At 42.0% G+C, this 23,518-nt stretch overlaps 1 protein-coding gene across 1 annotated transcript in view; it reads right to left on the bottom strand.

Annotated features, from left to right (window-relative positions):
* The window catches only part of ATP11C (ATPase phospholipid transporting 11C), a 104,176-nt gene that overhangs the window by 24,101 nt on the left and 56,557 nt on the right, over nt 1-23,518 (bottom strand). The window contains exons 20-23 of the mRNA XM_036739807.1: nt 15,554-15,656; nt 12,214-12,359; nt 7,242-7,301; nt 1,330-1,457 (exon numbers count right to left, since the gene is read on the bottom strand). Coding sequence (XP_036595702.1) covers nt 1,330-1,457; nt 7,242-7,301; nt 12,214-12,359; nt 15,554-15,656 — 437 coding nt within the window. The remainder of the gene's footprint in view (nt 1-1,329; nt 1,458-7,241; nt 7,302-12,213; nt 12,360-15,553; nt 15,657-23,518) is intronic.

Genomic DNA, 23,518 nt, shown 5'->3' with positions numbered 1-23,518 from the left:
AAAAAAAATCCAATTTAATAATAGGCCAGTTGCTGGGGACAGTTCCAAGTTACCCATCCATAAGGAGAAACAGCTATTTCAAGACAAATCCATTTTTTTCCTTTACTCTCTGAATTAATTATGCTCTTCAATAAAACTGTAGAGTTAGAGCCTGATTAAGAGGGGGAAAAATGTCTCTGGAACATTACGTGAGTTAGAGGCTAATGATTCTCACCATCTTTATTCTGCCCAGGTAGAGTTCAGTCATCAAAATGACTAAAAATCTTTTGTTCATGAGCATAAGGTCTTTGGGAGGCTCCCCCTGTATGTAGGGGACGTACCAATGGCACACCTCTGACCTACCAGAAAAATAGACCCTAAAATCACAGAGTTGGGAATGATCCTAGGCCATCTAGGCCAATGAAAACTTCCAAAGAAACCTTGCTACGTGGCCAGACCACATCTGTTTAAAGACCTTAGGATACTCGCACACACATTCGGACACAGACACAGATACATATACAGACACAGACACAGACACACACTCGTGCTTGCATTCCCAAGGTAGCCTGGTCCACTCTGGGATGGCCCATATTGTCAGGAAGTTTCTCCTGGCATCTTGCCTAGATTGACCTCTTTGCAACTTCTACTCAAATTCAATGCGAGTTTGATGGAGCCAGGAATTCCCAAATGAAGACTTCTTACATGTTTAAATACAGATCTTGAAAGTGGTCCAAGTAGCCATTTCTTTTTTATCTCACTTTGCAAATCCATAAAGAACCTGGGATTTTGTATGAGCTCCCCTCAGCAGCCAGTAAGCACGTAGGCCACTGCCATCACCATCACTGTTGCCCACATTTATCTAATGAATATGCTTCACATGTCATCTCATTTGAATCTCACAACAACCCTGTGGAAGGCAGGTGCTTCTATTCCCCTCTGGGTAACTTGCCTTTATCATTTAGCTACCAGGTGTCTTGAGGCAGAATCTGAACTCAAGCCTTTCTGAATCCATGTCCAGTACTCTTGCCATGGTGCCACCCCGCTCCTTTGACTGACTCCTTAGCTAAGTCGCAGGAACCTGCCTGAGACACATAGCTGAAGAAACTTACCCAGAACCATCCAGCGAGTAAGAACCAGAGCAAAATTTGAACTTCAGGCTTCCTGATTCCCAGGCTGGCCCTGGAGTCACTATGCCCCACACTGCCTTACTTCAATAGACAAAAAACTGACATCAGAGCTTTGGAAATCAGAACTCTCGAATGAGATCCCTGGACACTCAAACACATGGGGAACTGGGTCACCTCCTCCCCCCATGCTCCCCAAATGCCACTGTGCTTTTCAACTTACATATACAATCTGGGATCAGCAGTGAGAATGTCAATGCTGATGTGCTGTTCCAGCAAGCTGTAGGCCAGGATCGGTAACGAAGTGAAGCAGATATTGTACATCGTAAGGTAAGCAGCATCATACAACGGCTTCAGTGGTGGTGTGGAGAAAGTGACATAACAATGTGGAAAGGGATTTTTAGTAACGAACAGGTATAGGCAAGAGTTCTATATATTGAAAATCATGACTAAAATTGGTCCCTTTCTTCATGGGGTTGGTTTGTTTTCATTCTTCTTAGTGTTTGCTAGTTATAGAAGAGAAATCCAAATAATTCCATGTCTTATTGGGTTGTCACCCTCCCAACCAATTGGCCCATGAACAGGAAAAATGATTTAGATCTGGAAAGAACCTAGTTTATATAGTTTAACCCCCTCCCTTGAGACCCACAGAAATTAAATAACTAAAGATCTAGGGCTGGAAGGAATGTTTGCAGTCACCTAGTCCAATGCCCTCATTTTGGAGACAAGGAAACAGAGACCCAGGAAGGTAGGTGATATAAGCGGACAATATCTTAGATTTCTCACTAGAAGAAGATATCCCACCCCCTGCCTTTTACACACGAGGGGAATGAGGTCCGGAGAAATTGAATGATTTGTTTAAGGTCACAGGTTTTAAGTGGCTCCAAATCTAGCGTCTTTTATTCTACTCTACCATATGTTTCCTCCCAAGCTATGCTCAGTTTCAGACTGCTGCCTTGCTTGGAATTATAAAATACAATCTTGAGTATTTCTATTAAAGATGCAATAGATACAATTTGGAAAGCGTTATAACCGTGAAAAAAAATAAGTCATTTGAGGATAAGGCTGCCATCTTTCCCTGAAGTGAAACATGGGCAGCAGCCAGACTGAGTCAGAGTGTTGTGTGTCTGGGATGATTTTTTTTTTGGTGCATCACAAGCAGAAATGGTGGCTTTCGCCAGGATAGAGGAAACTTCCCATTGATATTTTTGATCCTTCACATAGGCTTCTACCATTAAGAACTGACTCAATGGTGTAGTCAACCAGTGACTGCCTCTGTAATCACAACAACCAACTGAAGCATTTATGTGGAATTATGAAGATTTTCCAAGCAATTTATCAGCCTCCTCCCCTTTGTGAAAGCTTTAGCTGGGAGGAAGGGTCTCTTTGTGCTCTGCTAGGTGCTACACAAAGTGAGAAATTGCCACTCTGTGGCTCATCGGAATGTGGAACGCCCCTTGGAGGAAACTTTTTTTCCCATTTTAACAAAGAAATAAACAGACCCAAAAGGATCAGGGACAAAAAAAAATCAGAAGGCAAAGCTCCTGGTGTCAGGAAGCCAATTTTATCCCCATACAGGAAGCTCCCAATGCTTTTGAAGTTGGGACCTTGAGAAACTTGACCTTTCAAAGAAGTCAGCTTTGTTTAATGCTGCAGGGTGCTCCCTACATATGCCAGGTTAGAAAAGGGCCTCCGTACTCTGAATTTATAACAAAAGAGGAAAAATACCTCTCTCTCTCTCTCTCTCTCTCTCTCTCCTTTCCATGTTTCTCCTCTCTCCTTCCTTCCCTGTCTCCATCTTCCCCTCCTCTATGTCTCTCTCCCTCCCTCTCCCCCTCCATCTCTATCTCCCCCCCTCCTTCTCTACCTCTCTCTCTCCTTCTCTCTTACCCTTCTCTGTGTTCTCTCCCTCTCTCCCCCCTCCACCTCTCTGTCTCCCCTCTCCTCTTTCTGTCTCTCTCACACATGCCTTTTTCTCTCACTCTCCTTCTCCCTCTTCCTTCCTCCCTCCCTCCCTCTCAATGTGGTCTGGTGTAAGAGGGCCTGGCCTTGGCATCAGAGAGAACCTGAACCCAAACCTAAGCCCTGCCCCACTACAATCTGTGTGACTTTGGCCAAGTCACTTCAGTTCTGTGGGCTTCAGTTTCCTCATCTCTAAAAGGGAGAACTGAATAAGATGAGCTCACTGAAAGTTTTCAAGCAGAAGCTGAAAGATCACCCATCAGGTGTGTTGTAGAGAATACTGTTTGGGAATATCAGTTGGACTAGACAGTTGCTGAGATCCCACCCAGCTGTAAAATTCTTTACCTACAAAGGTCTCTTCTGGCTCTAACTACACAATCCTATTACCCTAGGTAGGGCAAGGGAGAGGAGAGATTAAGGTGTCAGGTTTATGTGGCTTTTCTACATGTCCCAAGACTATATTTCTTAATCTTGGAGGTCTGCCAGGAATAGCTAGGTCTTGCAGAGAACCCAAGTGAGGTAGGTCATCGGTTGGGAGATAAAATGTGGAAGGGAAGCTGACACAAAGAGGGCACACAGGAGGCAAGAATGAGAGTAGGGTACAGAGGGATAGAAACACGTTCGCATGAACTAGAACAAAGAAAGGGATCTTCTGACCATGGTGGATGAATGAAGTGACCTATGATGGAAGCTAAGACCTCACAGCACAATGAAGTGGCAACAATCTGGCACAAGATGTACATGGAAGGCCCAAGACACAATGATAAAGCCAAAGAAGCCAGTCACAGGACTGTTCTGGATTGACATTTCAACTCAATTCAATTCAGCACTGATTTAATCATTCAACAAATGTTTGTTAAGGGTCTACTATGTTGCAAGGCTCTGGGGATACAAAGAACAATGTAAAAATAGAACAGCTCCTGCCTCAAGGAGTTTGCATTCTACCAGGGGAAAACAACATATACAGATACATAAACACCAAATAGACACAAAGCAATTTACTTTGGGGTGGTTGAGTGTGAACAAAGAATCACTAATAAGAGGGAGCGATCCTGACAGGTCAAGTATATGAGATGGCTCTTGAACCAAGTCTTGCAAAGAACTAGAGATTTTCAGGGAGGACACAGACTAGAGGACTAGATGGGAAAGCATCGGGAGGCTGAGATTCTGAGGAGGGCAACAGCTAACTATTGCCAAGACTTAGAAAGCTTTTTATTGGGATCAACCCTGAACAGTGACTTTTGGCGACACTAGCGAGTGAAGGAGCAGATTTTGGGGGACTGCCTATACTGGAAAACAGAAAGGGAGGAAGGCCAGGCTCACTCCAGGATCCCCAGCCTCAGCTCCCAGGCAGATGGCAGTGTTGCTCAGTGTCAAAAACCATGGGAAAACAGCCAAGATCTGGAGGAGGGAGGGAAGGAGGCAAGCAGTATTGGGTTTTTTTTCCCTCTCCTGTGTTTTGCTTGAAGAGGTGACAAGATACTCAAGTGGCAATATTAGGGAGAACTGCCAGGCAACACACATGATGATCTGCAGGCCTATAATATTCTCAATGGGAATTAAGAATACAAGCCCATGGAGAAAATAGAGGCCCTTCATCCTACACAGCCTTCTGGGCAATCGTTTTTAATGTGGTAACTACGCCAAAGCGTATCGGAGTGCTGGGCTCTGAGGGGACGTTGCACACCTAGGAATTCTCCAGGGGGGATCATTCTGAGACATGGAAGGAGATGGTTTCTATGGAAACTGTTAATTTTCCCTAAACACTAAATTGAAAACTAGGGCTCTAATTGACTGTTTAGTGGGGGAAGTTAGCCCTGAATCTCCCATAACTACAAGAAGCAATAATTATGTTTTCCCCACTAATAGAAGAGAGCACTCCAAGAAATGAACATGAATTAGTCTAGCCAGACCCTCCTAGAAACTAGCAAATAGATCAGTCAGGAGGATCGGCTGTTAAATGAAGGAATAAAAATTGAAATTCTTTCAACTGAAATTTCATCAAAATTCTTTAGCAGAATTTAACCATTAAAATGTAAGCTCTTTGGAGGCAGGAATTGTCCCATTTGGGGCTCTGTATCTTGAGCAGAAATGCCTGACACATAATGATATAGACTGGAGCTGTGCCTTCACTGATATAGATCAGATGTATGATTACATTGATATGGGAGTGAGGAAACATCTGGATGAGAAAACTCCCTCTACCCCCAACTTTTAGCCTTAGAGACTTGCCTAGAGCACTGAGAAGTTAAGTCACCAGCCCAGGGTCACCCAGCTAGTGGTGGGACCTGAATCCAGATCTTCCTGGTACCCAAGGCCAACTCTCTATCTTCTATGCCTCTCATGTGCTTGCAAAACTGAACTGAATGTAGATGAGAAAAAAAAAGAAGCCCTGTGAAAGCTTCTAATTTGGCAGAAACCAATGCTCTTCAAAAAGAGTAAAAACCCTGGGCTGAATCCCCTCTCTGCACAATTTCATTTTGCCTAGGCTCTATTCACAACCTAAGAACTCCTGGGCTGGACACTGTGCTAGGGATACAAAACTAAACAATAAAAAACTCCCTGCCCTTGGGGAGCTTACATTACACCCCAGGAAAACCATAGGTATACAGATAAGTCAATACAAAATATACACAAAGTGTTAACAATTGGAGACCTAGCCCATCTCATATTAAGACCCAAGGTGAGATCTCCTATCTCTGTTTTGGGTATAGGGGGAGAGAAGGAAGGGGGGAGGTAGAGAAACAATACAAGCCCTCCCCCAAGTTCCAAATCAACCCACTTCCCTGTGGCCTTTTGCTGCATAATAGCTAAACAGGGTCACCTGAAATGATCTCTAAGGTTTTCATCCAGAGCCTCATTTGTGTTAGTCAAGACATCCTAAAAGGAGGAAAGCTGAAATGCTCAAGGTCTTGGTTCACGGCCACCGGAACAGATACTGCTCTCTGCAGCTAGCTGGTGGGGGATGGCAGGGGCAGCACATACAATAAGTCATGACACTGCCAACAGCTATTTAGGTGTGTGACTCAGCTGATGCCATGGGGCTGATCATATGGCAACTGGAAAAGCAATGGCAAGGAGGCAGATTTGCAAGGAAATCACTTTGCATTGGCCTCAGTTTCCTCATCTGTAGAAAGGAGAGGGTAGAATTGATCCTGAGGCCTAGCTCGCAATCTTATGATCCTATTAGTTTCCTTAAACCACAACAACAATAACCACCTGTGATGGAACTAGAAAAACCATAAGTTCCTGCCATAAGGAAGCACAAAAAATAACATTCATCCTGGAAAGGTAGAAGCTTTTTCAGATGGCCATGGCAGCACTGCAGAGTACCTTGCCAGAACCCCTGAAATAGGCATAGATAGGCCTTTGAGCCTTAGTGGGGCTATTAAGTCAACTGCCAACACTCTTCAGTGGCTTAACCAACCTGCAAATCTGCCTCTCCTTTCCCCATTGAGGATGTAGCCAAAATATTGCTACCATAGGGCCATATTATTTTGAGCTATTATTAAAGGTGGAAAAAAAAAATAACTGAGGGGTGAAAAATTCAAAGACAAATATTTATGTGGGAACCACAGTTAGAGTGGAAGCTCTTTGAGGGCAGAGACTTTTTTTTCTGGTCTTTGTGTTCCCCAAAACAGTGTTAGCCACATAATGATGCTCGTTGAATTGAATTGAGTGATAAACAAGACTGAGGACGAACTCAGTTCAAATCCCTTCAGTGGAGAATTCTCCCCAAAGCAGTCCAAACAAGAAGCAGTGGCTAGGTGGGACTGGATTTAATGCAGCATTAAATTGTAAAGTATTAGGATTATCAGAGCATGTTTTTAATTTGGGTTTTCATATTGCAAATTATGGAAGGATGAGAAGCAAAGCAATCAAAATACTGTCTTACCTCCTACTGGGTATATCAAACAACTGTCAAAAATGAGGCTTGACTGCAAAGGAAGCTACTGGAGCAAAGATAGCAACATTTGCTGATACCAGAAATCATGCAGAAAATGACAACTTCTAAAACTTTATGGCTAATAAACAATGACATTCATAAGAGTTGAGCTTACGAGGTATGTTGAGAGGGCAAGCCTCTCTTGACATTTTCACTGCAAGTAATATATGATCAACTAACAGAAAGTCTGGAAAGTGCATGCCACACAAGACGATACTGAAATATACCTGTTGGGAGAAGCCACAGAAGAACTGGTACAAAAATTGCGGCAGGATGAAACAAAGGTTCTGAAAAACAAAATTAAAAATTGAGTGAGGTGAGAAGCATTCGCCCTCTTTCTGTTTGATCTTTGGGCCTATGAATCATCTCTAGTCCTAGCATTCAATATTTTAACAGTATCATACTGAAACAGCTTGATAGCAAGAGACGAATCCATAGTCAAACAGCTTCCGGATCTCAGTGGAGCTTCTTGAAAGGTCAAAGGTCAGTGACTTCTTTTCAATGAGTCAGGTTGCTACAAATGTATAACAATACCATATCTCCTGACATATTATTTTGGAGTAATGCCTATGGCTCCGGGGTTAAGTGACTTGTCCGTGGTCACACAGCTACAAAGTGTCAAGAGGCAGATTTCAAATACAGTTATCCCTTCCACATCGTGGGGGTTAGGGGCACAGTGCCCACCCCTCTGGCAACATGGAAAATCCACGTAAAATTTTTTGGCCCTCCCTTCATACCAGAGAAGTCTGAATTATGGCAACAAAAGATAATATATGCTGATACCATACAATACTATTCATATATTTTATGCATTTCTGAGTTTCTAAACTTTTTCTGTGTCATCTGCTGGCCTTTGCATCTGTGGCTTCCGTGAAACTCCCCCAAAATTCCCATTTCTTATGTCAACCCATGATATAGCAAAGCAGCGATGGGGAAAGTCACAATGGGGAAGGGATAAGTGAACCTTCCTTACTTTCAGTCCAGCACTCAAACCATCACAATACTCTCACTAAGGGTGGTCTTGCTTAATTCAGTTTAAACCCTGTTTGCATTTTGGGAATAAATGGGCTTATGCCGCAAAAAATAGCACTACTGGACATTCAATGCCCACAGGAAAATGGCGCTAGACTCTACAAATCACTATAAAAGGCATTGATTGCAAATGGAGACATGAATACCAAAACCAAAGAGAACACTGTGATTCTCACCCTGATATTTTAGTGCTCTCGTTAATCTATTGATTAAAATACCTGAGAAGGAGGGTAGAGGGTTCATTCATGAACTTGGAGTTAGGAAGATCCAGGGTCAAATTCAGCCTTTGACATCAGTTATGTGACCAAGTCATCTTACTTTGCAGTGCCCCAGAAAGTAGAACATGTGCTTGATTCCTGGTCCAGCCTGGGATCTGAGGGCCTGATCTTGGAAGAGATCAGTAGGGAGAAGCCTGCAGTCTGAGTTTTTAGTCTTGGTGGCAAGAGGCCAGATACCTGGGCACCCAGGCTAAAGAGTGCTAAGGAGTTTTTGCTTTTCTCCCTTGATTTGCAAATTCGCATGTTGGTTAAGTGACTGAAGAGCATTGGCGGTTGCTCTGGGGAGCCCCCCTAAGGCTTGGATCACTTGGTGAAATAGGGGAGAGCAATTAACACCAGGTTCTGCTGATAGGAGATTTCCAAAGTCCATCCATCTCTGGCAGGTTTGGGGCTGAAGCCCTACTGGTTGAGATCCAATAATGTTGAAGGAAAGGAGAGATGCCAGGACAAGAGCCCAGGTGCCAGCAGCAGCTCTGACCCATTGGGCCCTCGATGGGAAGGGATGGCTGCAGTGTTGCTGAGACAAAGGACAAAGCAGTGGCAGCCTCCATGCCAGGCAGTAGGTTCCAGGGTGAGGAAGACTTCAGATTTAATCACTGGGAGAGGTGAGGGCTGGGGTACCCACCTTCACCAGTCAAGTAAAGGCAAATATGTCTCATGGCTCTTATTAGAATAACATTCGATACTCTGATTTTCTGAACCAATACTAATACCATTCCTCAGACTAACTAAATAGTCTTTTCCCCTGGATTTTGTTCCAAATTTGTTGTAGTTTTCAAAGAATAGAATCCATTCTGAAATCTTTGGATTGACCACAAACAAGGGTAGTAGTCAAAAGATAAACTGCAGATTTTAAGATAATTCCCAAAAAATAGTCCCGAAATAGTTTTAAGCAACATTATTGAAATACACACAAACACCCAAATAATACATGGCATTGTGGAGGCCTGGGTTCAAGTAGTACCTCTGACACATGTTGTCAGGGTGACCCTGGATGAATCACTTATACTCCTGGTGTTCTAGACAGCTCTCTAAGACTAGAAATTGCAGAGAAGGCACTGACCTGCACTGGCAGAGGCAGCTTCCTGGGACTTTTCCTTTATTAAGGAAATCATATGTTCAATCCCTATTCCTTGATTGGGGGGGGGGGGGGCGGGGGCGGGGAAAGAGATTGAAATAGGTAGGTAGAAAGATGAGAGATGTAGATGAGAGTGACATATGTAAATTAGGTAAGTGAGAGAGAAAGACAGAGATAATATATATTGAGATAGAGTAAGATTGAGATAGACCAATAGGAAGGTTATATGTAGATCAGAGACAGAGAGAAATTAGGTAGGTGGGCAAAATAGATACACATAGATAGACACATGAACATATACGTGTGAATATGTAGGACACATACTTATTCCAATATTTCACTCAGCCCATCTTTTAATATTTTCATTGATGTGGGTATTCCTTCCACTAATCCAGATTGCAATCTACCCTCACCTGATCATCCTGTGGGCCTCTCATTCATGGTAAGTTCATCTCGCTAGTCCACCCAACATGCTGATTCATTCTCCTTGACTGTACATGTGACCAGTCTTTGATTTTTGAACTCTCTATTTCTCTGGTAATATCTGTAACTGGTTCTCCTTGTGCTTCCTGAGGATAACAGTCTTGAAAATGTGAGGTCGAGGATCCCTCATCCAAGTGGCAACAGAGAGAAGCATGGAGGGTCTGAGAATGTAGTGTTTCATGATTTAACAGTCATACAACATTGCCAGAAGAATATTGGCATTAAAAAGGCTGAGGTAATTAAAAGAACTTTCAGTTGCCCATAGGCAATCCATCACACTCTCCTACTCCTGTTCAATTCACTTGTGGTGTCTGTCCAAGACACATTAACTGATGGACAAACTCTATAGGTTTGTCCAATTACATATCATACTCTAGGCAATAGGCATTTTTTATGCCCTTTCTTTGTCTTGTGTGGAGAGTTAAGCTAAAAATGTTTGAATGACTATGAAGCTCATTGAGGAGACTCTGCAATGTTCCAAGGTTTGATGACAAACACAAGCAGATACACAGGGGAGAGAGGGGTGCTTCACCAACCATGGGAACACCTTCTTTGATGTTGGAGATCCACCATCTATGTCTCCTCCTTGTATGCCTCTCCTGATATTAATGACCAGAGCTTCATCAAACAAGGATATCTCAGCTACTTTCTTTTTCCAGGAATCCTGCCCAGTTTTGACATATATGTAGCCAATAGGAGCCCACAGTCATGATGAGGCATCAGAGGAGGATGTTATTGGGGCTATGTGTGTTGCGTCCTAACTTGTCCATTTTGCCTATCTGCTTCCCTTCTTCTTAAAGCAGGTAGCCGACAAGCCAATTTTTTATTTTAAATCAGTAGTCCTATATTTTGGCACAACAGATAGACAGCCAGCCTTGGAGTCAGGAAAACCTGGGCTCAAGTCTCACCTCTGACACATGCTGGCTGCGTGACCTTAAAGGCAAGTCACTTAACCTCTCAGGGCCCCCAGGTGACTCCCTAAAACTATGAGTTGCAGAACAGGTACTGATCTGCACTGGGAAAGGGAACTTCTACAGTGGGACCTCACTAAACTTAGGCCTCTGGGACTAGATTAAAATGGCATTGGGTAATGTTTAACAAAATAAATTAAAACGCAATACAGATCATGTTAATTTGTGGCTTTCTAAGTCAACACGGGCCTCCTTCCATCCTAAACCAATGAAATTCAGATTCAGACCAAATAACAAATTAATAAATTTGAACAAAGATATTCTCTTTCATCTCTTCCTGAAGAGAAAGAACTTTAGCTCTTAATTCTGGGCCCTACAACAGAGCACTACCACACAACTACTTGGTACTTCATGGTACCAAGACTTGAATTGCTGGCCAAAGTTCCAACCCTGGTCAATTCAATCCTATTTTCAGGGATAAACATATGACAGAAGTACAGCTCTGACCCAGCAGAGAGGTGAATCAGGTACCATATGCACCAAATATGGCCTTCAGGACCATGGTCAGAGTCAGAATAATGGCCCATGAGTATGATCCAACGTAGACATTTTTATGTTATTAGGAGTCAACAAAAAAAGAAAAACCAAGGTGCACAATGCAGCTATGTTTTTTCCCTCAAACTCTTTCTCAAGGGACACAATCCTTTTTCATTCCTCCATCAATGCTATCAATTCTCTTGTTTTGTTTGCTGCTAGGAAAAGACAAAAGACCAGGCAGCAGGATTTATGTTGGCCAGAGCACCAGCTCCTGTCTATCCAGGGAAGAAAAATGACCACATTCATGAATTAGGGCCCTGTTTACACCGATATTCTCAAGGTTAATCATTTGTCTATTATGATTAAAGCCATCAGTGTCAGAACGGTACACCTTGAATTTTGCAGCAGAGCAATGAAATCAGCCAGAATTTGGGGGCACTGATACCTGTGATCAACACACAAAGGTCCTATTTAAATGGGCAGATCGATGGATCGATCAATCATTCAGCAAACATTTATTAAGTCTCTTCTTGAGCTACTATGGTATGTGAATTTGTTGAATTCCTCCCTCCCCCCTTCCCAATATCTGCCATGACGGAGATAAAGTCTAAACAGGATAAAAGAGAATAGCTTGGATAGCTTGCTAGTAACACTATAAACAAACTGAATGTCCAATCTCTGGCTTCTGCTCCATTAGTGAACCCCACCGAACATTATTTGTTATTGCAAAGCTGAGTAATGAGTCCAGTAAAAAGTGCAAACAGCTATACTTAACAGATGTAGGTGGCAGAAATATATTTTGAGGCAAACCTCTGCCCAGCCCGAAAGATAAAGGTGCTTTAAACATGTCCAGATAAATGACAAACACCTGCCCACATACCTTATAGAAGAAATACTGTACCAGGTGTGCAATTCTCACATAGTATAAATGCCCATGGGCCAGCAGCAGCTTCCTTAAGTGCTTAAACTTGGGAACCGCGTAATCACTGTTTCTTGCAGCTTGGCGACCTTCTTTGCCTTTTATGCCTTTAAAAAAAAACAACAGGTTATTGCCATGCAGTAAATATTCTGCAGAACATCGAGCTATTGACTTGGGCATTTATTATGCCAAAATCAATGGCCACATTTTATGCCCTTGTTTCCGAGTTTAGCTCCTTCTTTGCATCCCTCCTTTGTCTGATCTCATGATTGAATAACAGCATGAAAACTAAACAGGAAAGCCGCAAGCTCGGTTAATTTGTTTTTAACTACGTGCATCTAACATGATGTAAAACCAAAGAAGATAATTTATCTGATGAGTCGGGTCACCTCAGAAACAACAAACTATAATAACCACGGCTCACACTGATGGCATACATTCACATTTCTATTCCACACCACATCCATGTGAGGTCATTGGTTCAAGGGTTATTAGCTCCATTTCTCAGATGAGGAAACTGAGACTCACAGAAGTGACACTCTGGGGTAAAAGGGAGAAGAAGCCTGAGCTCACCTAAGGAGTTGGGAGGGAATGTACCTGTGAGCTCTTGGAGTTATGGACTTGCCCATGGTAGTAACTGGGACTTAAACCCTGTCCTGGTCCAGGACCCTTCCCACTAGACCAGCAGTCCTCATAGTGTGGTCCAAGGATCCCTGAGGGTCCCCAAGATACTTTCAGGGGATAAAGAAGGTAAAAACTATTTTCATGATTGTTGTAGTTCAGTTATTCAATCACGTCCGACTCTGTAACTCCATGGACATGGTGTTTTCTTGGCAAAGATACTAGAGTGATTTGCTATCTCCTTCTCCACATTTTCATGGTACCAAGACTTTACTTGCCTATTAAAATACTCCTCCATTTTACAAGCAATTCTCTTCATATACTGCAACCAAAACATATTGTAACAGATTGACTGCAAAAGCAGATATGGGAATCCAGATGTGTTCTATTAAGCCAGACATTAGAGATTTTCAGAAATATTAAAACGATGCCACTCTTCACACTAATTTTTAAAAACAGATCTTTTTTCATAAAATACATTATTTATGTTCACATGTAAGGATTCATTATTGTTCTTCTTAATGAATTAATAAATATTTAAAAATTTTATTTTAATAACTAATAAGCATCTATTATGTGTCAGGCACTGTGCTGAGCACTTTACAATATGATCTCATTTTAACCTTGAGAAGTGGTGCTATTATTAAGCCTGTTTTACAGGTGAGGAATCTGAGGCATACACAGGTTAAGTGACTTGTCCAGGATCACTGAGCTAGTAAGTGTCTGAGACCAGATCTGAACTGAGGTCTTCCAGACCCCAGGTCCAGTATTCTAGCCATTTCTATCCATTTATCAGTTTTCATTTCTAATATGGTAGATATCAATAGATGGAATCCACATAAAATTACTTTGGGGGGAGCACCAAAGGGGAGTCTTCAACAGTTTTTAGGATTGTCAAGAAGTCATGACACCAAAAAGCTTGAGAAGCATCTAATTATAGGATATACAATTTCTCACCTGTCTTTCAGAATCCTTACTTTTCCTTTCCAGGCTCACCTCAGGTATCATCTCTTCTAGGAAACTAGCCCTAAATGCTCAAGTTTCTACAGGGCGTTCCTAAAGTCTGGACACATAGGCAATTGACGGCAGCATGGAGTTATTGCATCAAGTTCACGTGAATCTTGCAAAGAACCTTTGCATCACAAATGATGGAAATCATACTGAAGATGCTATTCATTAATATTCCGATTAAATAAAATGTGGTTGAAAATTTCAATCATTTCATTTCTTGAAAATATGCATTTTTACCTATGTGTCCAGACTTTAGGAACACCCTGTAGTGCTGTGAATTTCCTCAATTTTACCTTTACTTAGCTGTGCATATACTGTATCCTCCCCTAGAATGTAAACCCTTTGAGAGCGGGGACTGGTTTTCATTTTTGCCTTTGTATCTCTACCACAGTGGCAAGTGCTTAGTAAATGCTTTTGAATGGAGGGAGGAACAAAAGAAGAGAAGAGTTAAGCCAGAGAATCCCTAGATATGAAAAAAATGAAAACCCCATCATCAAAATGAAAGCATTATTAATTAAATACCTTCTTGTCTACAGTACTCTATTAGGCCTTATCAGAGTAAGCTATCCAGAGCTTGTAGCTCTAGGGGGTCTTGCCAAATGCAAGGATAGGCAACGACCTTATTACTCACTCATCACAGGACATGACAGTATGGGGCAGTGGATAGAGCTCTGGAAGAAGCACATCTCCTGCCCCCCACCCCCAGGGCAAAGAGGTGGTAGGTGAGCAATGACACATACATTGGCCAGTATGGTCAACGTGTTCCTTTGATTTGCTTGAATTTGCCTTTGTTATAAGGGGAAATTTTCCTTAGGGTAAGGAGGGGAAGTCTTTAGAACATCAATACATGGATTTTTAAAAAAATACTTAAGGAAAAGTAAGACCAGCCTTGGCATCAGAAGGCCTGGGTTGGAATATTCCATTTGGGCAAGTCCCAACCCAGAGACTCAGTCTGCTCATCTCTGAATGGGAATAACAATGCCTGTATTACCCATCTCATAGGGTTGGAAGGATCAACTGAGGTATCACTTGGGAAAGTCTTGGTAAAGCACTACATTATATGTCTTACATCATCATCATCATGATGATTATTGTTATATTAGTAATAAAAAATTAAGAATAATTATTAGGAAAAGAAAAATAACAAAGAATTTCTATGCAAAAAAAACCTGATAATTTTTGTCTGTTTTTAGATGGGGAAAGTAATACAAAAAATATCTGAGGAATCCCCACTAAATATGACAGCAATGGGAGAGGGGGCAGCTGGGTCAATGTCATTTCCTGCTACTATGAAAGCCAACAGAGCCAGAAAGAGTATTTCTTACAGTGAAACATTCCAGTTGATTTTAAGGGCCCCAGCCAGCATCAACTCTGGGCCAAACTGGGAAATGGGGGCAGTTTTTCTTCATCTCCTCTACTGACAGTTTCTGGGCAGGCAGCCTGCAGGCAGTTAGACCAGGCCCTTCCTATACACCACCACCCCACCCCCCAACATACAATCTCCTGGAGAAAAATCAATTAAGACTTGTTTGAACACCCGTTCAAGGTTGCAGACCACCAATTCAATTACTGATGACTTAAGACCTCTACCCCAGAAACTCCACGGAGTCAGTGATATTAAAAGCAGTTGTGAGAATGCTTAACAGAGAGAACATAGGGTACAGCTTACCTATTCCCACATGGGACTCCAAAATCATGCTAACATCATTAGCACCATCGCCGATGGAGAGAGTGATTGGGCTGCCTTTGATGTTCTTCACCATTTTGACGATCTAAAGTATTATACATAAGGGAGAGATAAAGGTCAAAGTGGATGTCAGTAGGAAATACAGTGGGGGCTCAGACCTGCATTTTGCTAGTTTTTTCTCCCGCTTACTAGTATTTTATTTTTTTTCCAATTACATGTAAAGATAGTTTTCAACATTCACTTTTATAAGATTTCGATTTCCAAACTTTTCTTCCTTTTTCCCTCCTCACCCCCCTCCCCAAGACAGCAAGCAATCTGATAGAGGTTATTCACGTACAATCATATTAAATATATTTCCATACTAGTCAGACCCACATTTTATATATATATGTAAACTAAGAGCCTCCCAATAAAGGAGTAGTTTGTGCCCACAACTGACCATTTCTAATTTTCAGGTTGGCTAGAAAGGCTTCTCTGACATCTAACCTTGGCTCTATGTATGGAAGAATTGTCCACATTCCCAAACCTTGTATCTGGCATAGATATTAACACTTTTTCTTGTTGTACAGATGGGTTTTTCTCTTGGTTTCATAGATGGTTTGTGAACTGTATCACTGGAAGAATATTCATTTCTATTAGATTAGAACTCCATGGGAGCCAGTAAGTGAGTTCATGGGTTGCAAAGACAAAACTCACTGAACGTTCCTCTTTGGGAGGATATAGAAAAGCAGCACCCAGGATGAGAAGACACGAATGGGTCATGACCTACACCAGGGAAGGAAGAGAGGGAAGGAGAATATATGCTGAAGAATCCAAATCTGAATGTGTGATTTTGGATTGGCCAAGGTGGCATTCGAGATCATTTGGAACAGTTCAGCTGAGACCCAACTGTGATCAAAATTGTGAAATAGGCAAGCCCTTTTCCTCCTGTGGGTACTCTCATCTCCCTCAGGAGCAGTGCTAATCATATCAACGCCTAGGGACCAGATCCCTATCCAGGATCAAACAGAAAATCCTTTGTCTGGTGTTCTCCTGCTCACCCCCTTCCTTTCCACTGTTCTTATATCTACTCTGCCAAGTATGATGTGATCCATAACACTGGTCTCTTTGCCATTCCTCATATAGGATACTCTGTCTCCAACTTGGGGCCTTGTCACTGGCTGTCCCTCATCTCTATAATGCTTTCTCCCCTCATCTCTGCCTCCTGTTTTCCTTCAAATCCCAGCAAAATCCCACCTTCGCCAGACTTTCTTAATCACCCTTAATTTGAGTTTTCTCTCCAATTCGCTCTCTCTATATCTTGTTCATACACAGTTGTTTGAATAGCCATTTTCCCTATTAGACCATGAGCTCTTTGAATGCAGGGACTCCATTTCCTTTTCTTGGTATCCCAAGTGCCTACCCCAGTGTCTGGCATTCAGTGACACTTAATAAATGTTTATTGACTGACTGGCTTAGGCACACATTCTCTGTTTCTTCATCCCACCTGGCTTCTAAACCAATTTTTGTTAAGTTAGCAAGCATGAAAGTGCTACTTGATATGTCACATGGATGGTGTATCACCCCTCTGAAAGGTAGTTTACATTTAGAAAAGGAATTCTTCAGGGCTATAGAAGGAAACATGAAGGTGGGTAAGACAGGAAGGAGATGGGAGAAGACTCCCTCCCATGGGCTCTCCCCCATTCTCCCCACCAGCTCACTGCAAAGGCGCTGGGAAATGGTCAGCAGGATGTTTCCAATGGGACCTAGCAAAATATCTTGTATTCAGTAAGTGTGCAACACCTCTTTTGGTGCTTGCCCACAGGGCAGAAAACAAATGACGACATGTCAGGGCACCTCTAAGAAGATGCCAAACCCTGAGTTCTGGACCCCCTCCTCAAATCCTACCAAGTTTGGTTATACAACTCAGCAGCTAAAGGGGACTTTGAGGAGCTGGTCTCCATGATTTCTCTAGCTTATTAAAAGAAATGAAATCAGTTCTCTCTAGATCTGGAAGGAGAAGGAATCATTTGTACAGGGCTGAGACTGGCTGCAACCTTAATTTTGACCCAAATTTAGTGGCTTCACTGATACTAAGTGGCACACACAACCCCATTCAATCACAATTAAGACATGAACTCTGTGAACATGAACTGACAAGTATGCCTCCCATCCAGCTCCCCCCCCCACCCCACTCCCTGACACTTGCTGTTTTTTAAATGGCTTGGGGCTTCAGACAGCCAGTGATTTCATCACTGCTGTTAATTGAAAGTTCAGACTTTGGGGGAGAAAATAGGATATGAGAAGTGAACAGCTGACTACATAAATAACACGATAGAACAGAATCTGGTTTTCTAGACCATGGGATAAGGTAGAAGAATGAGAGATTCCTACTGCATATCTCAGGAGAATGCAGAATATGTTTACCAATCTGAACAAGACAGTCTTAAAATGAAAATAGAGGAGGAGAGAGAAAAGTGTTCAGATAAAATGGTAAAACCAGATGCTATAAAGGTTCAAGTATGTAGAAAAAAGACAAAATAATACTGAAAGAGGTAGCAAATAATTCATAGGGGAAGAAAACTGGGAAGAAGGTTAGGAACAACACTTGTGGCCTGAGATATTTGTAGACAGACGCCACCTAATTAATTAGATCTGTGAAAATATGAACAGAGGCAAAATAACATTCTGGGGGCAGCTAGTGTGAATCATCAGTTACAAACTGATCTGTGCTTTGGCCGACTAATCAGAGGATACTACAGAGGGGTTTTGCAGAATTATGGTGGAAGTTGATTATGATGCAACATTTTATGGGGCATATCTGTATATCCCAGACAAGAGTATGGGCCAAAATCAAAAAGGTAAATACAACTTCAGAGGTTAAACTGAAACTTAGTAGAATAAAAATTACAATTGAAATTACAATGGAAGGGCATGCCTTCTTTGAAAGAAGCATTTCTGAGAGATGGGGTACCAGAAGAGCAAAGTATCGATAAGGTAAATGCCTAAATGGAAATTGTCAAACCAGGATGTATAAGTTAACAGTAGAGTGCTCTGGAGGGAGGATAAAAGGAGAGGAAAACAGAGAGGATGAATGGTGCCATGAGAGTATACTACAGACTAAGGGTGGAGAACTTGTGGCCTCAAAGCCGAAGGTAGCCTTCTAGGTCCTTAAGTGCAGTCCCTTGATTGAATCCAAACTTCACAAAGCAAATCCCCTTAATAAAAGGATTTTTTCTGTAAAACCTGGACTCAGTCAAAGGGTCATACCTGAGGATCTAGAAGGCCACATGTGGCCTCAAGTCTACAGGTTCCTCACCCCTGCTATAGACCAACCAGCCAGATGGAGAGCACAAATGATCATTTCCTAATAAAGATCATAAAACCCAGAAAAAAGGCAAGATAGAGTAGTTATGGAGGATTTCAACAATCGTAACATCTACTCAAAGTCTCATGTGGCTAAAAGCCAAGCATTTAAAAAACTCTTGCTTTGCCTGGCCATTTGTTTCACCTCTTAGAATGTAGAGGAACCAATGCAGTAATTTGCTACCCTGGACTTACTCCTGATAAACAAGGAAGTGGCAAAGTGAAAGTGATATGAACCTTGGGGAAAAGTAGTGCTGCTAGGTTAGAGCTTCTAGTCCTAATCATAAAAGGAAACAATAGGACATAACCAAATGAGTATCTAGGATTTGAGAAAAGAAAATTAGAGTAAATGTAGTTTTAAATGATCCAAATGTGGAAGATAAGTGAAAAGCAACTAAGGAAACCCATGTGGCCACACAGGGGGCTGTGCAATGAGCTCAGACTTGCAAGAGATATGCATAAAATATTAAAGAAAGGCAAAGATGACTACAAAGGAGTAGTGTTCCCCTGCAAAAATAACATCCTGGAGGCAAAAGCCCAGAGCAAGCTGACACTTACAAAAAAATTAGGAACAATTTTTTAAAAGTGCTTTTAAGGCAAATTTGGAGCAAAAACAAGGAAAAAGCTTCTGTTTTCCAAGAAAAAATGATCATTGTACTGGAAACAGTAGAAAAAATGGCTAGCAAGGAGATGAAAACAACCCTCCCTCACTTAAATCTAATTCACTTTCATGTCATGGACCTCTTTCAGAACTAAGGACAAACAACAACAAGGGAGGAGAAGAGGCAGTATGGTGGAGAGCAGAAGTATGGCTGGGGCCTTTGGCCAGAAACAAAATAAAAAGTATTGGGTAGTATAACAAAATAAAAAAGTATAACAAAACAAATACAAATCACAAACAAAGCCAATGCAACCAAGATTAGAGGGGAAGCAGAAAGCTGGGAAACAATTTTTACAGCCAGTGCCTCTGATAAAAGCCTCGTTTCTAAAATATATAGAGAACTGAGTCAACTTTATAAGAATACAAGTCATTCCCCAATTGATAAATGGTCAAAGGATACGAACAGGCAGTTTTCAGATGAAGAAATTAAAGCTATCTATAGCCATATGAAAAAAATGCTCTAAATCACTATTGATTAGAGAAATGCAAATCAAAATAACTGTGAGGCATCAGATTGGCTAACATGACAAAACAGGACAAAGATAAATGTTGGAGAAGATGCAGGAAAATTGGAACACCACTGCATTGATGGTAGAGTTGTGAACCGATCCAACCATTCTGGAGAGCAATTTAGGCTATGCCCAAAGGGCCATAAAACTGTGTATGATTCTTCAATGCCACTTCTAGGTCAGCATCCCAAAGAGATCATAAAAACGGGAAAAGGACCCACATATACAAAAATATTTATAGCAGTTCTTTTTGTGGTGCCAAAGAATTGGAAATTGAAGGGATGTCCATCAATTGAGGAATGACTGAACAAGTTGTGCTATATGAACAAAATGGAATATTATTGTGCTATAAGAACTGATGAGCAGGGAGACTTCAGAAAAACCTGGAAAGACTTATATGAACTGATGCTGAGAGAGGGGAGCAGAACGAGGAGAACATTGTACATAGTAACAGCCGCATTGTGCGATGACTGCCTTTGATAGACTTAGCTCTTCTCAGCAATTCCAAACAATTCCAAAAGACTCATGATGTAAGATGCCATCCACATCCAGAGAAAGAACTATGGAGTCTGAGTGCAGATGGAAGCATACTATTTGCTCCCGTTTTCTTTTGTTGTTTTGTTTTGTTTCTTCTTTCTTGAGGTTCCTCCCATTAGTTCTAATTCTTTTGCACATCATAACTAATGTGAAAATATGTTTAATATGAATGCATAAGTATAGCCTGTATCACACTGCATGCCATCTTGAGGAGGGGGAGAAAACTTAAAATTCAAAATCTTATGGGAGTGAATGTTAAAAACTAAAAACATATTAATTAATCACAAAAAAACTAAATAAATAAATTGAAATGCAGTGCAACACAGATGATGTTAATTTTTGCTTTTCTAAGTCAACGTGCCCACAGGTGTCCATTTCTACTCGAGTTTGACACTAAAATGGTGTAAAGGATAGGACACTGAATTTAGCTGGCATAGAGCTGGCAAATTATAGACACTTGTTGATTGATTCGGCCTCAAGTTGGGAAGACGTGGGTTCAAATCCTGCCTGAAATACTTAGCAGCTGTGACCTTAGGCTAGTTGCTTAACCTCTCTGTGCCACCAGTTTCCTCCTCTGCAAAATGAGGGGGTTGAACTCGATAGACTCTAAGGTCCTTAAGTAGAGATTTTGGCCTCAAGTCAAGAAAAAAAAACGTACAAGCTTCTACAGAATAGACTGGCATAAGTGATTTGCTGGGTCACTGTCAGTGAACTTTTAAAGATCTAGGCAAGCAGGACTGGAAAAGGGAAATGTTATCAATTCAATTTTTTAAAAAAAGAAGAAGACTATCAGGCTTAGCAATGAAAAGTTCATTAGTGACCAGTGCGGTGCCTGAACTAGATGTTTGAACTGCTGGTGGTAAGAAATGAATAGAAGGGTTGCCGTGCTGTGGTGAGGGCCCAAAAGATGTTATATAGTGTGTACCATGCCAGGCAGCACAACTTTGTAACTGCCAATAGTAGTATGCTATGGCTTTGGAGGAGGAGCAGAGAAGGCAGAGGGTAGAGGTGGCAAACAGTCATGGATTACCTAGGTTTGATTATTGGAAGAATAAGGGAACAAGGGATTCAAAATTGGAGGATGGTGTCTTCTTATGTTGGCTAAGAGAGGGAAGGGGGCAGGTGGGGAGGGGAAAGAGCATTTATATGGAACCTACTATGTGTTGGGGACTTTTGCTTAGTGCTTTACAAATATTGCTTCATCTGATCTTGACCACAGCCCTTTGAGGTAGGTGCTGTTATCATTCCCATTTTATTGGAGAAACTGAGGCAGATTGAGGTCATTTGACTTGTCCAGGGTCACTCAACTAGTGAGTATCTGAAGCTGGATTCGAAGTCATGTCTTCCTGACTCCAGGTTCAGTGTTGTACCCACACTGCCCCACTAGCTGCCTGAATAGGCCTAAATAGCAGCGATGGACTCAGAACAGGAAGGGAATAGAGGGTCTGGAGCTCGCAGTGAGGATGAAGAATAGGTTCAGGAAGAATAATATGGGAGAACAGGAAACTGTGACCAGAGGGAAATTTAGAGCTGCCTAACCAGTCTGCCACCATGATGGCAGAAAAAACAGCAACCCCCTGGGGGTGACCAGAAAAGGAAGCCATGATAGGTGGCAAACTGGCAAAGAATGGTTTTATGAAGGACCTCAGCAAGAATACTAAAGTCACCAAGGCTAAGGGCAGGGGTTCAGGTGGACAGGATTCAAATATTAAAAGAACGTCTGACAGCTGCTGAAGTGGAGGCCCACCCTGGGAGCCTGGGGGAGATTATGAAACATTAGCAGATGACAGCCTGCTAGAAGCAGCTGGGGGCCCAGTGGTGAGAGTGCTGAGGCTGGAGTCAGGAAGCCCTGGGGTCAAATCTGCCCTCAGATATTCACTAGCTGGGTGACCCTGGCCAAGTCACTTAACCTCTGCGTGCCTCTGTGTCCTCATGTGTAAAATGAGCACAATAATAGCCCCCACCTCCCAGGGTTGCTGTGAGGATCAAATGAGAGAATATTTGTTAAGTGCCTAGCACAGTGCCTGGCACATAATAGGTGTTATAGAAATGATAGCTGTTACTATTATTACTGTGGCAGAGAAAAAATACTTATTTTAGCTCCCTTTTTGTTTGTCTTCTCTGACAAGGAGAATGGCCTTTAAACTGGTCAGTATGACAGAAACATGGCAAAGAGGGAAGCAGACCAACAAATTCAACAACTCAAACAAAACAGGTCTTTGGCAGGTTACAATCCTCCTTAGAAACTCCTGCTATACTTTGCCCAGTTATGGCGAGAACCCAAAGCAAGACAAATTGGAACCAGAAATCGTGGCAAGAGACACACGTGGGAAAGATAGAGGACTTCCGCTTCTACAAGAGAGCATGGCTTAAGAACGTTACGGCACATTCTGTCTGCAGCCATCTAGTACGAAGGTCTGTAGTGCGATGTCAGAAAAATCCTCAAGGCTGTGGCAACGGAGCCCAGAATCCACAAACCCTAGCAGTAAGGGACCTTCTTTCAAGGCCGGAAGACATGTTTTTAATACAAATCAATTCAATCTACCAAGACTTTATATGTAGCAGCTACCAGGGGCAAGGCCCCTATGCTAGGCAGTGAAAAAGAAAAACAGTACAGAAGAGAGTGAAGTCTCCTCTTTTGAGAAATGTACAAACAAGTCACGTGGCCTCAGCCTGCCTCAGTTTCTCCAACTAAATGGGAAAAATTACAGCACCTACCTCGAAGGGTTGTGGTCAAGATCAAATGAAGCAATATTTGTAAAGTACTAAGCCAAGTGCCTGACGCATAGTAGGTGCCAAATAAATGTTCATTCCCTTTCTATTTTTCCAGGAGCTCCTCCTTCCTCCCCCCTTTTCTTCTCTTCACAACCTCTTACCATCATCCTCCTTCCTTCC

This window comes from Trichosurus vulpecula, chromosome X, assembly GCF_011100635.1.
Source record: "Trichosurus vulpecula isolate mTriVul1 chromosome X, mTriVul1.pri, whole genome shotgun sequence".
NCBI lineage: Eukaryota > Metazoa > Chordata > Mammalia > Diprotodontia > Phalangeridae > Trichosurus > Trichosurus vulpecula.
Note: the sequence above shows the minus strand (reverse complement) of the source record. Positions and strands in the feature narration are given on the sequence as shown.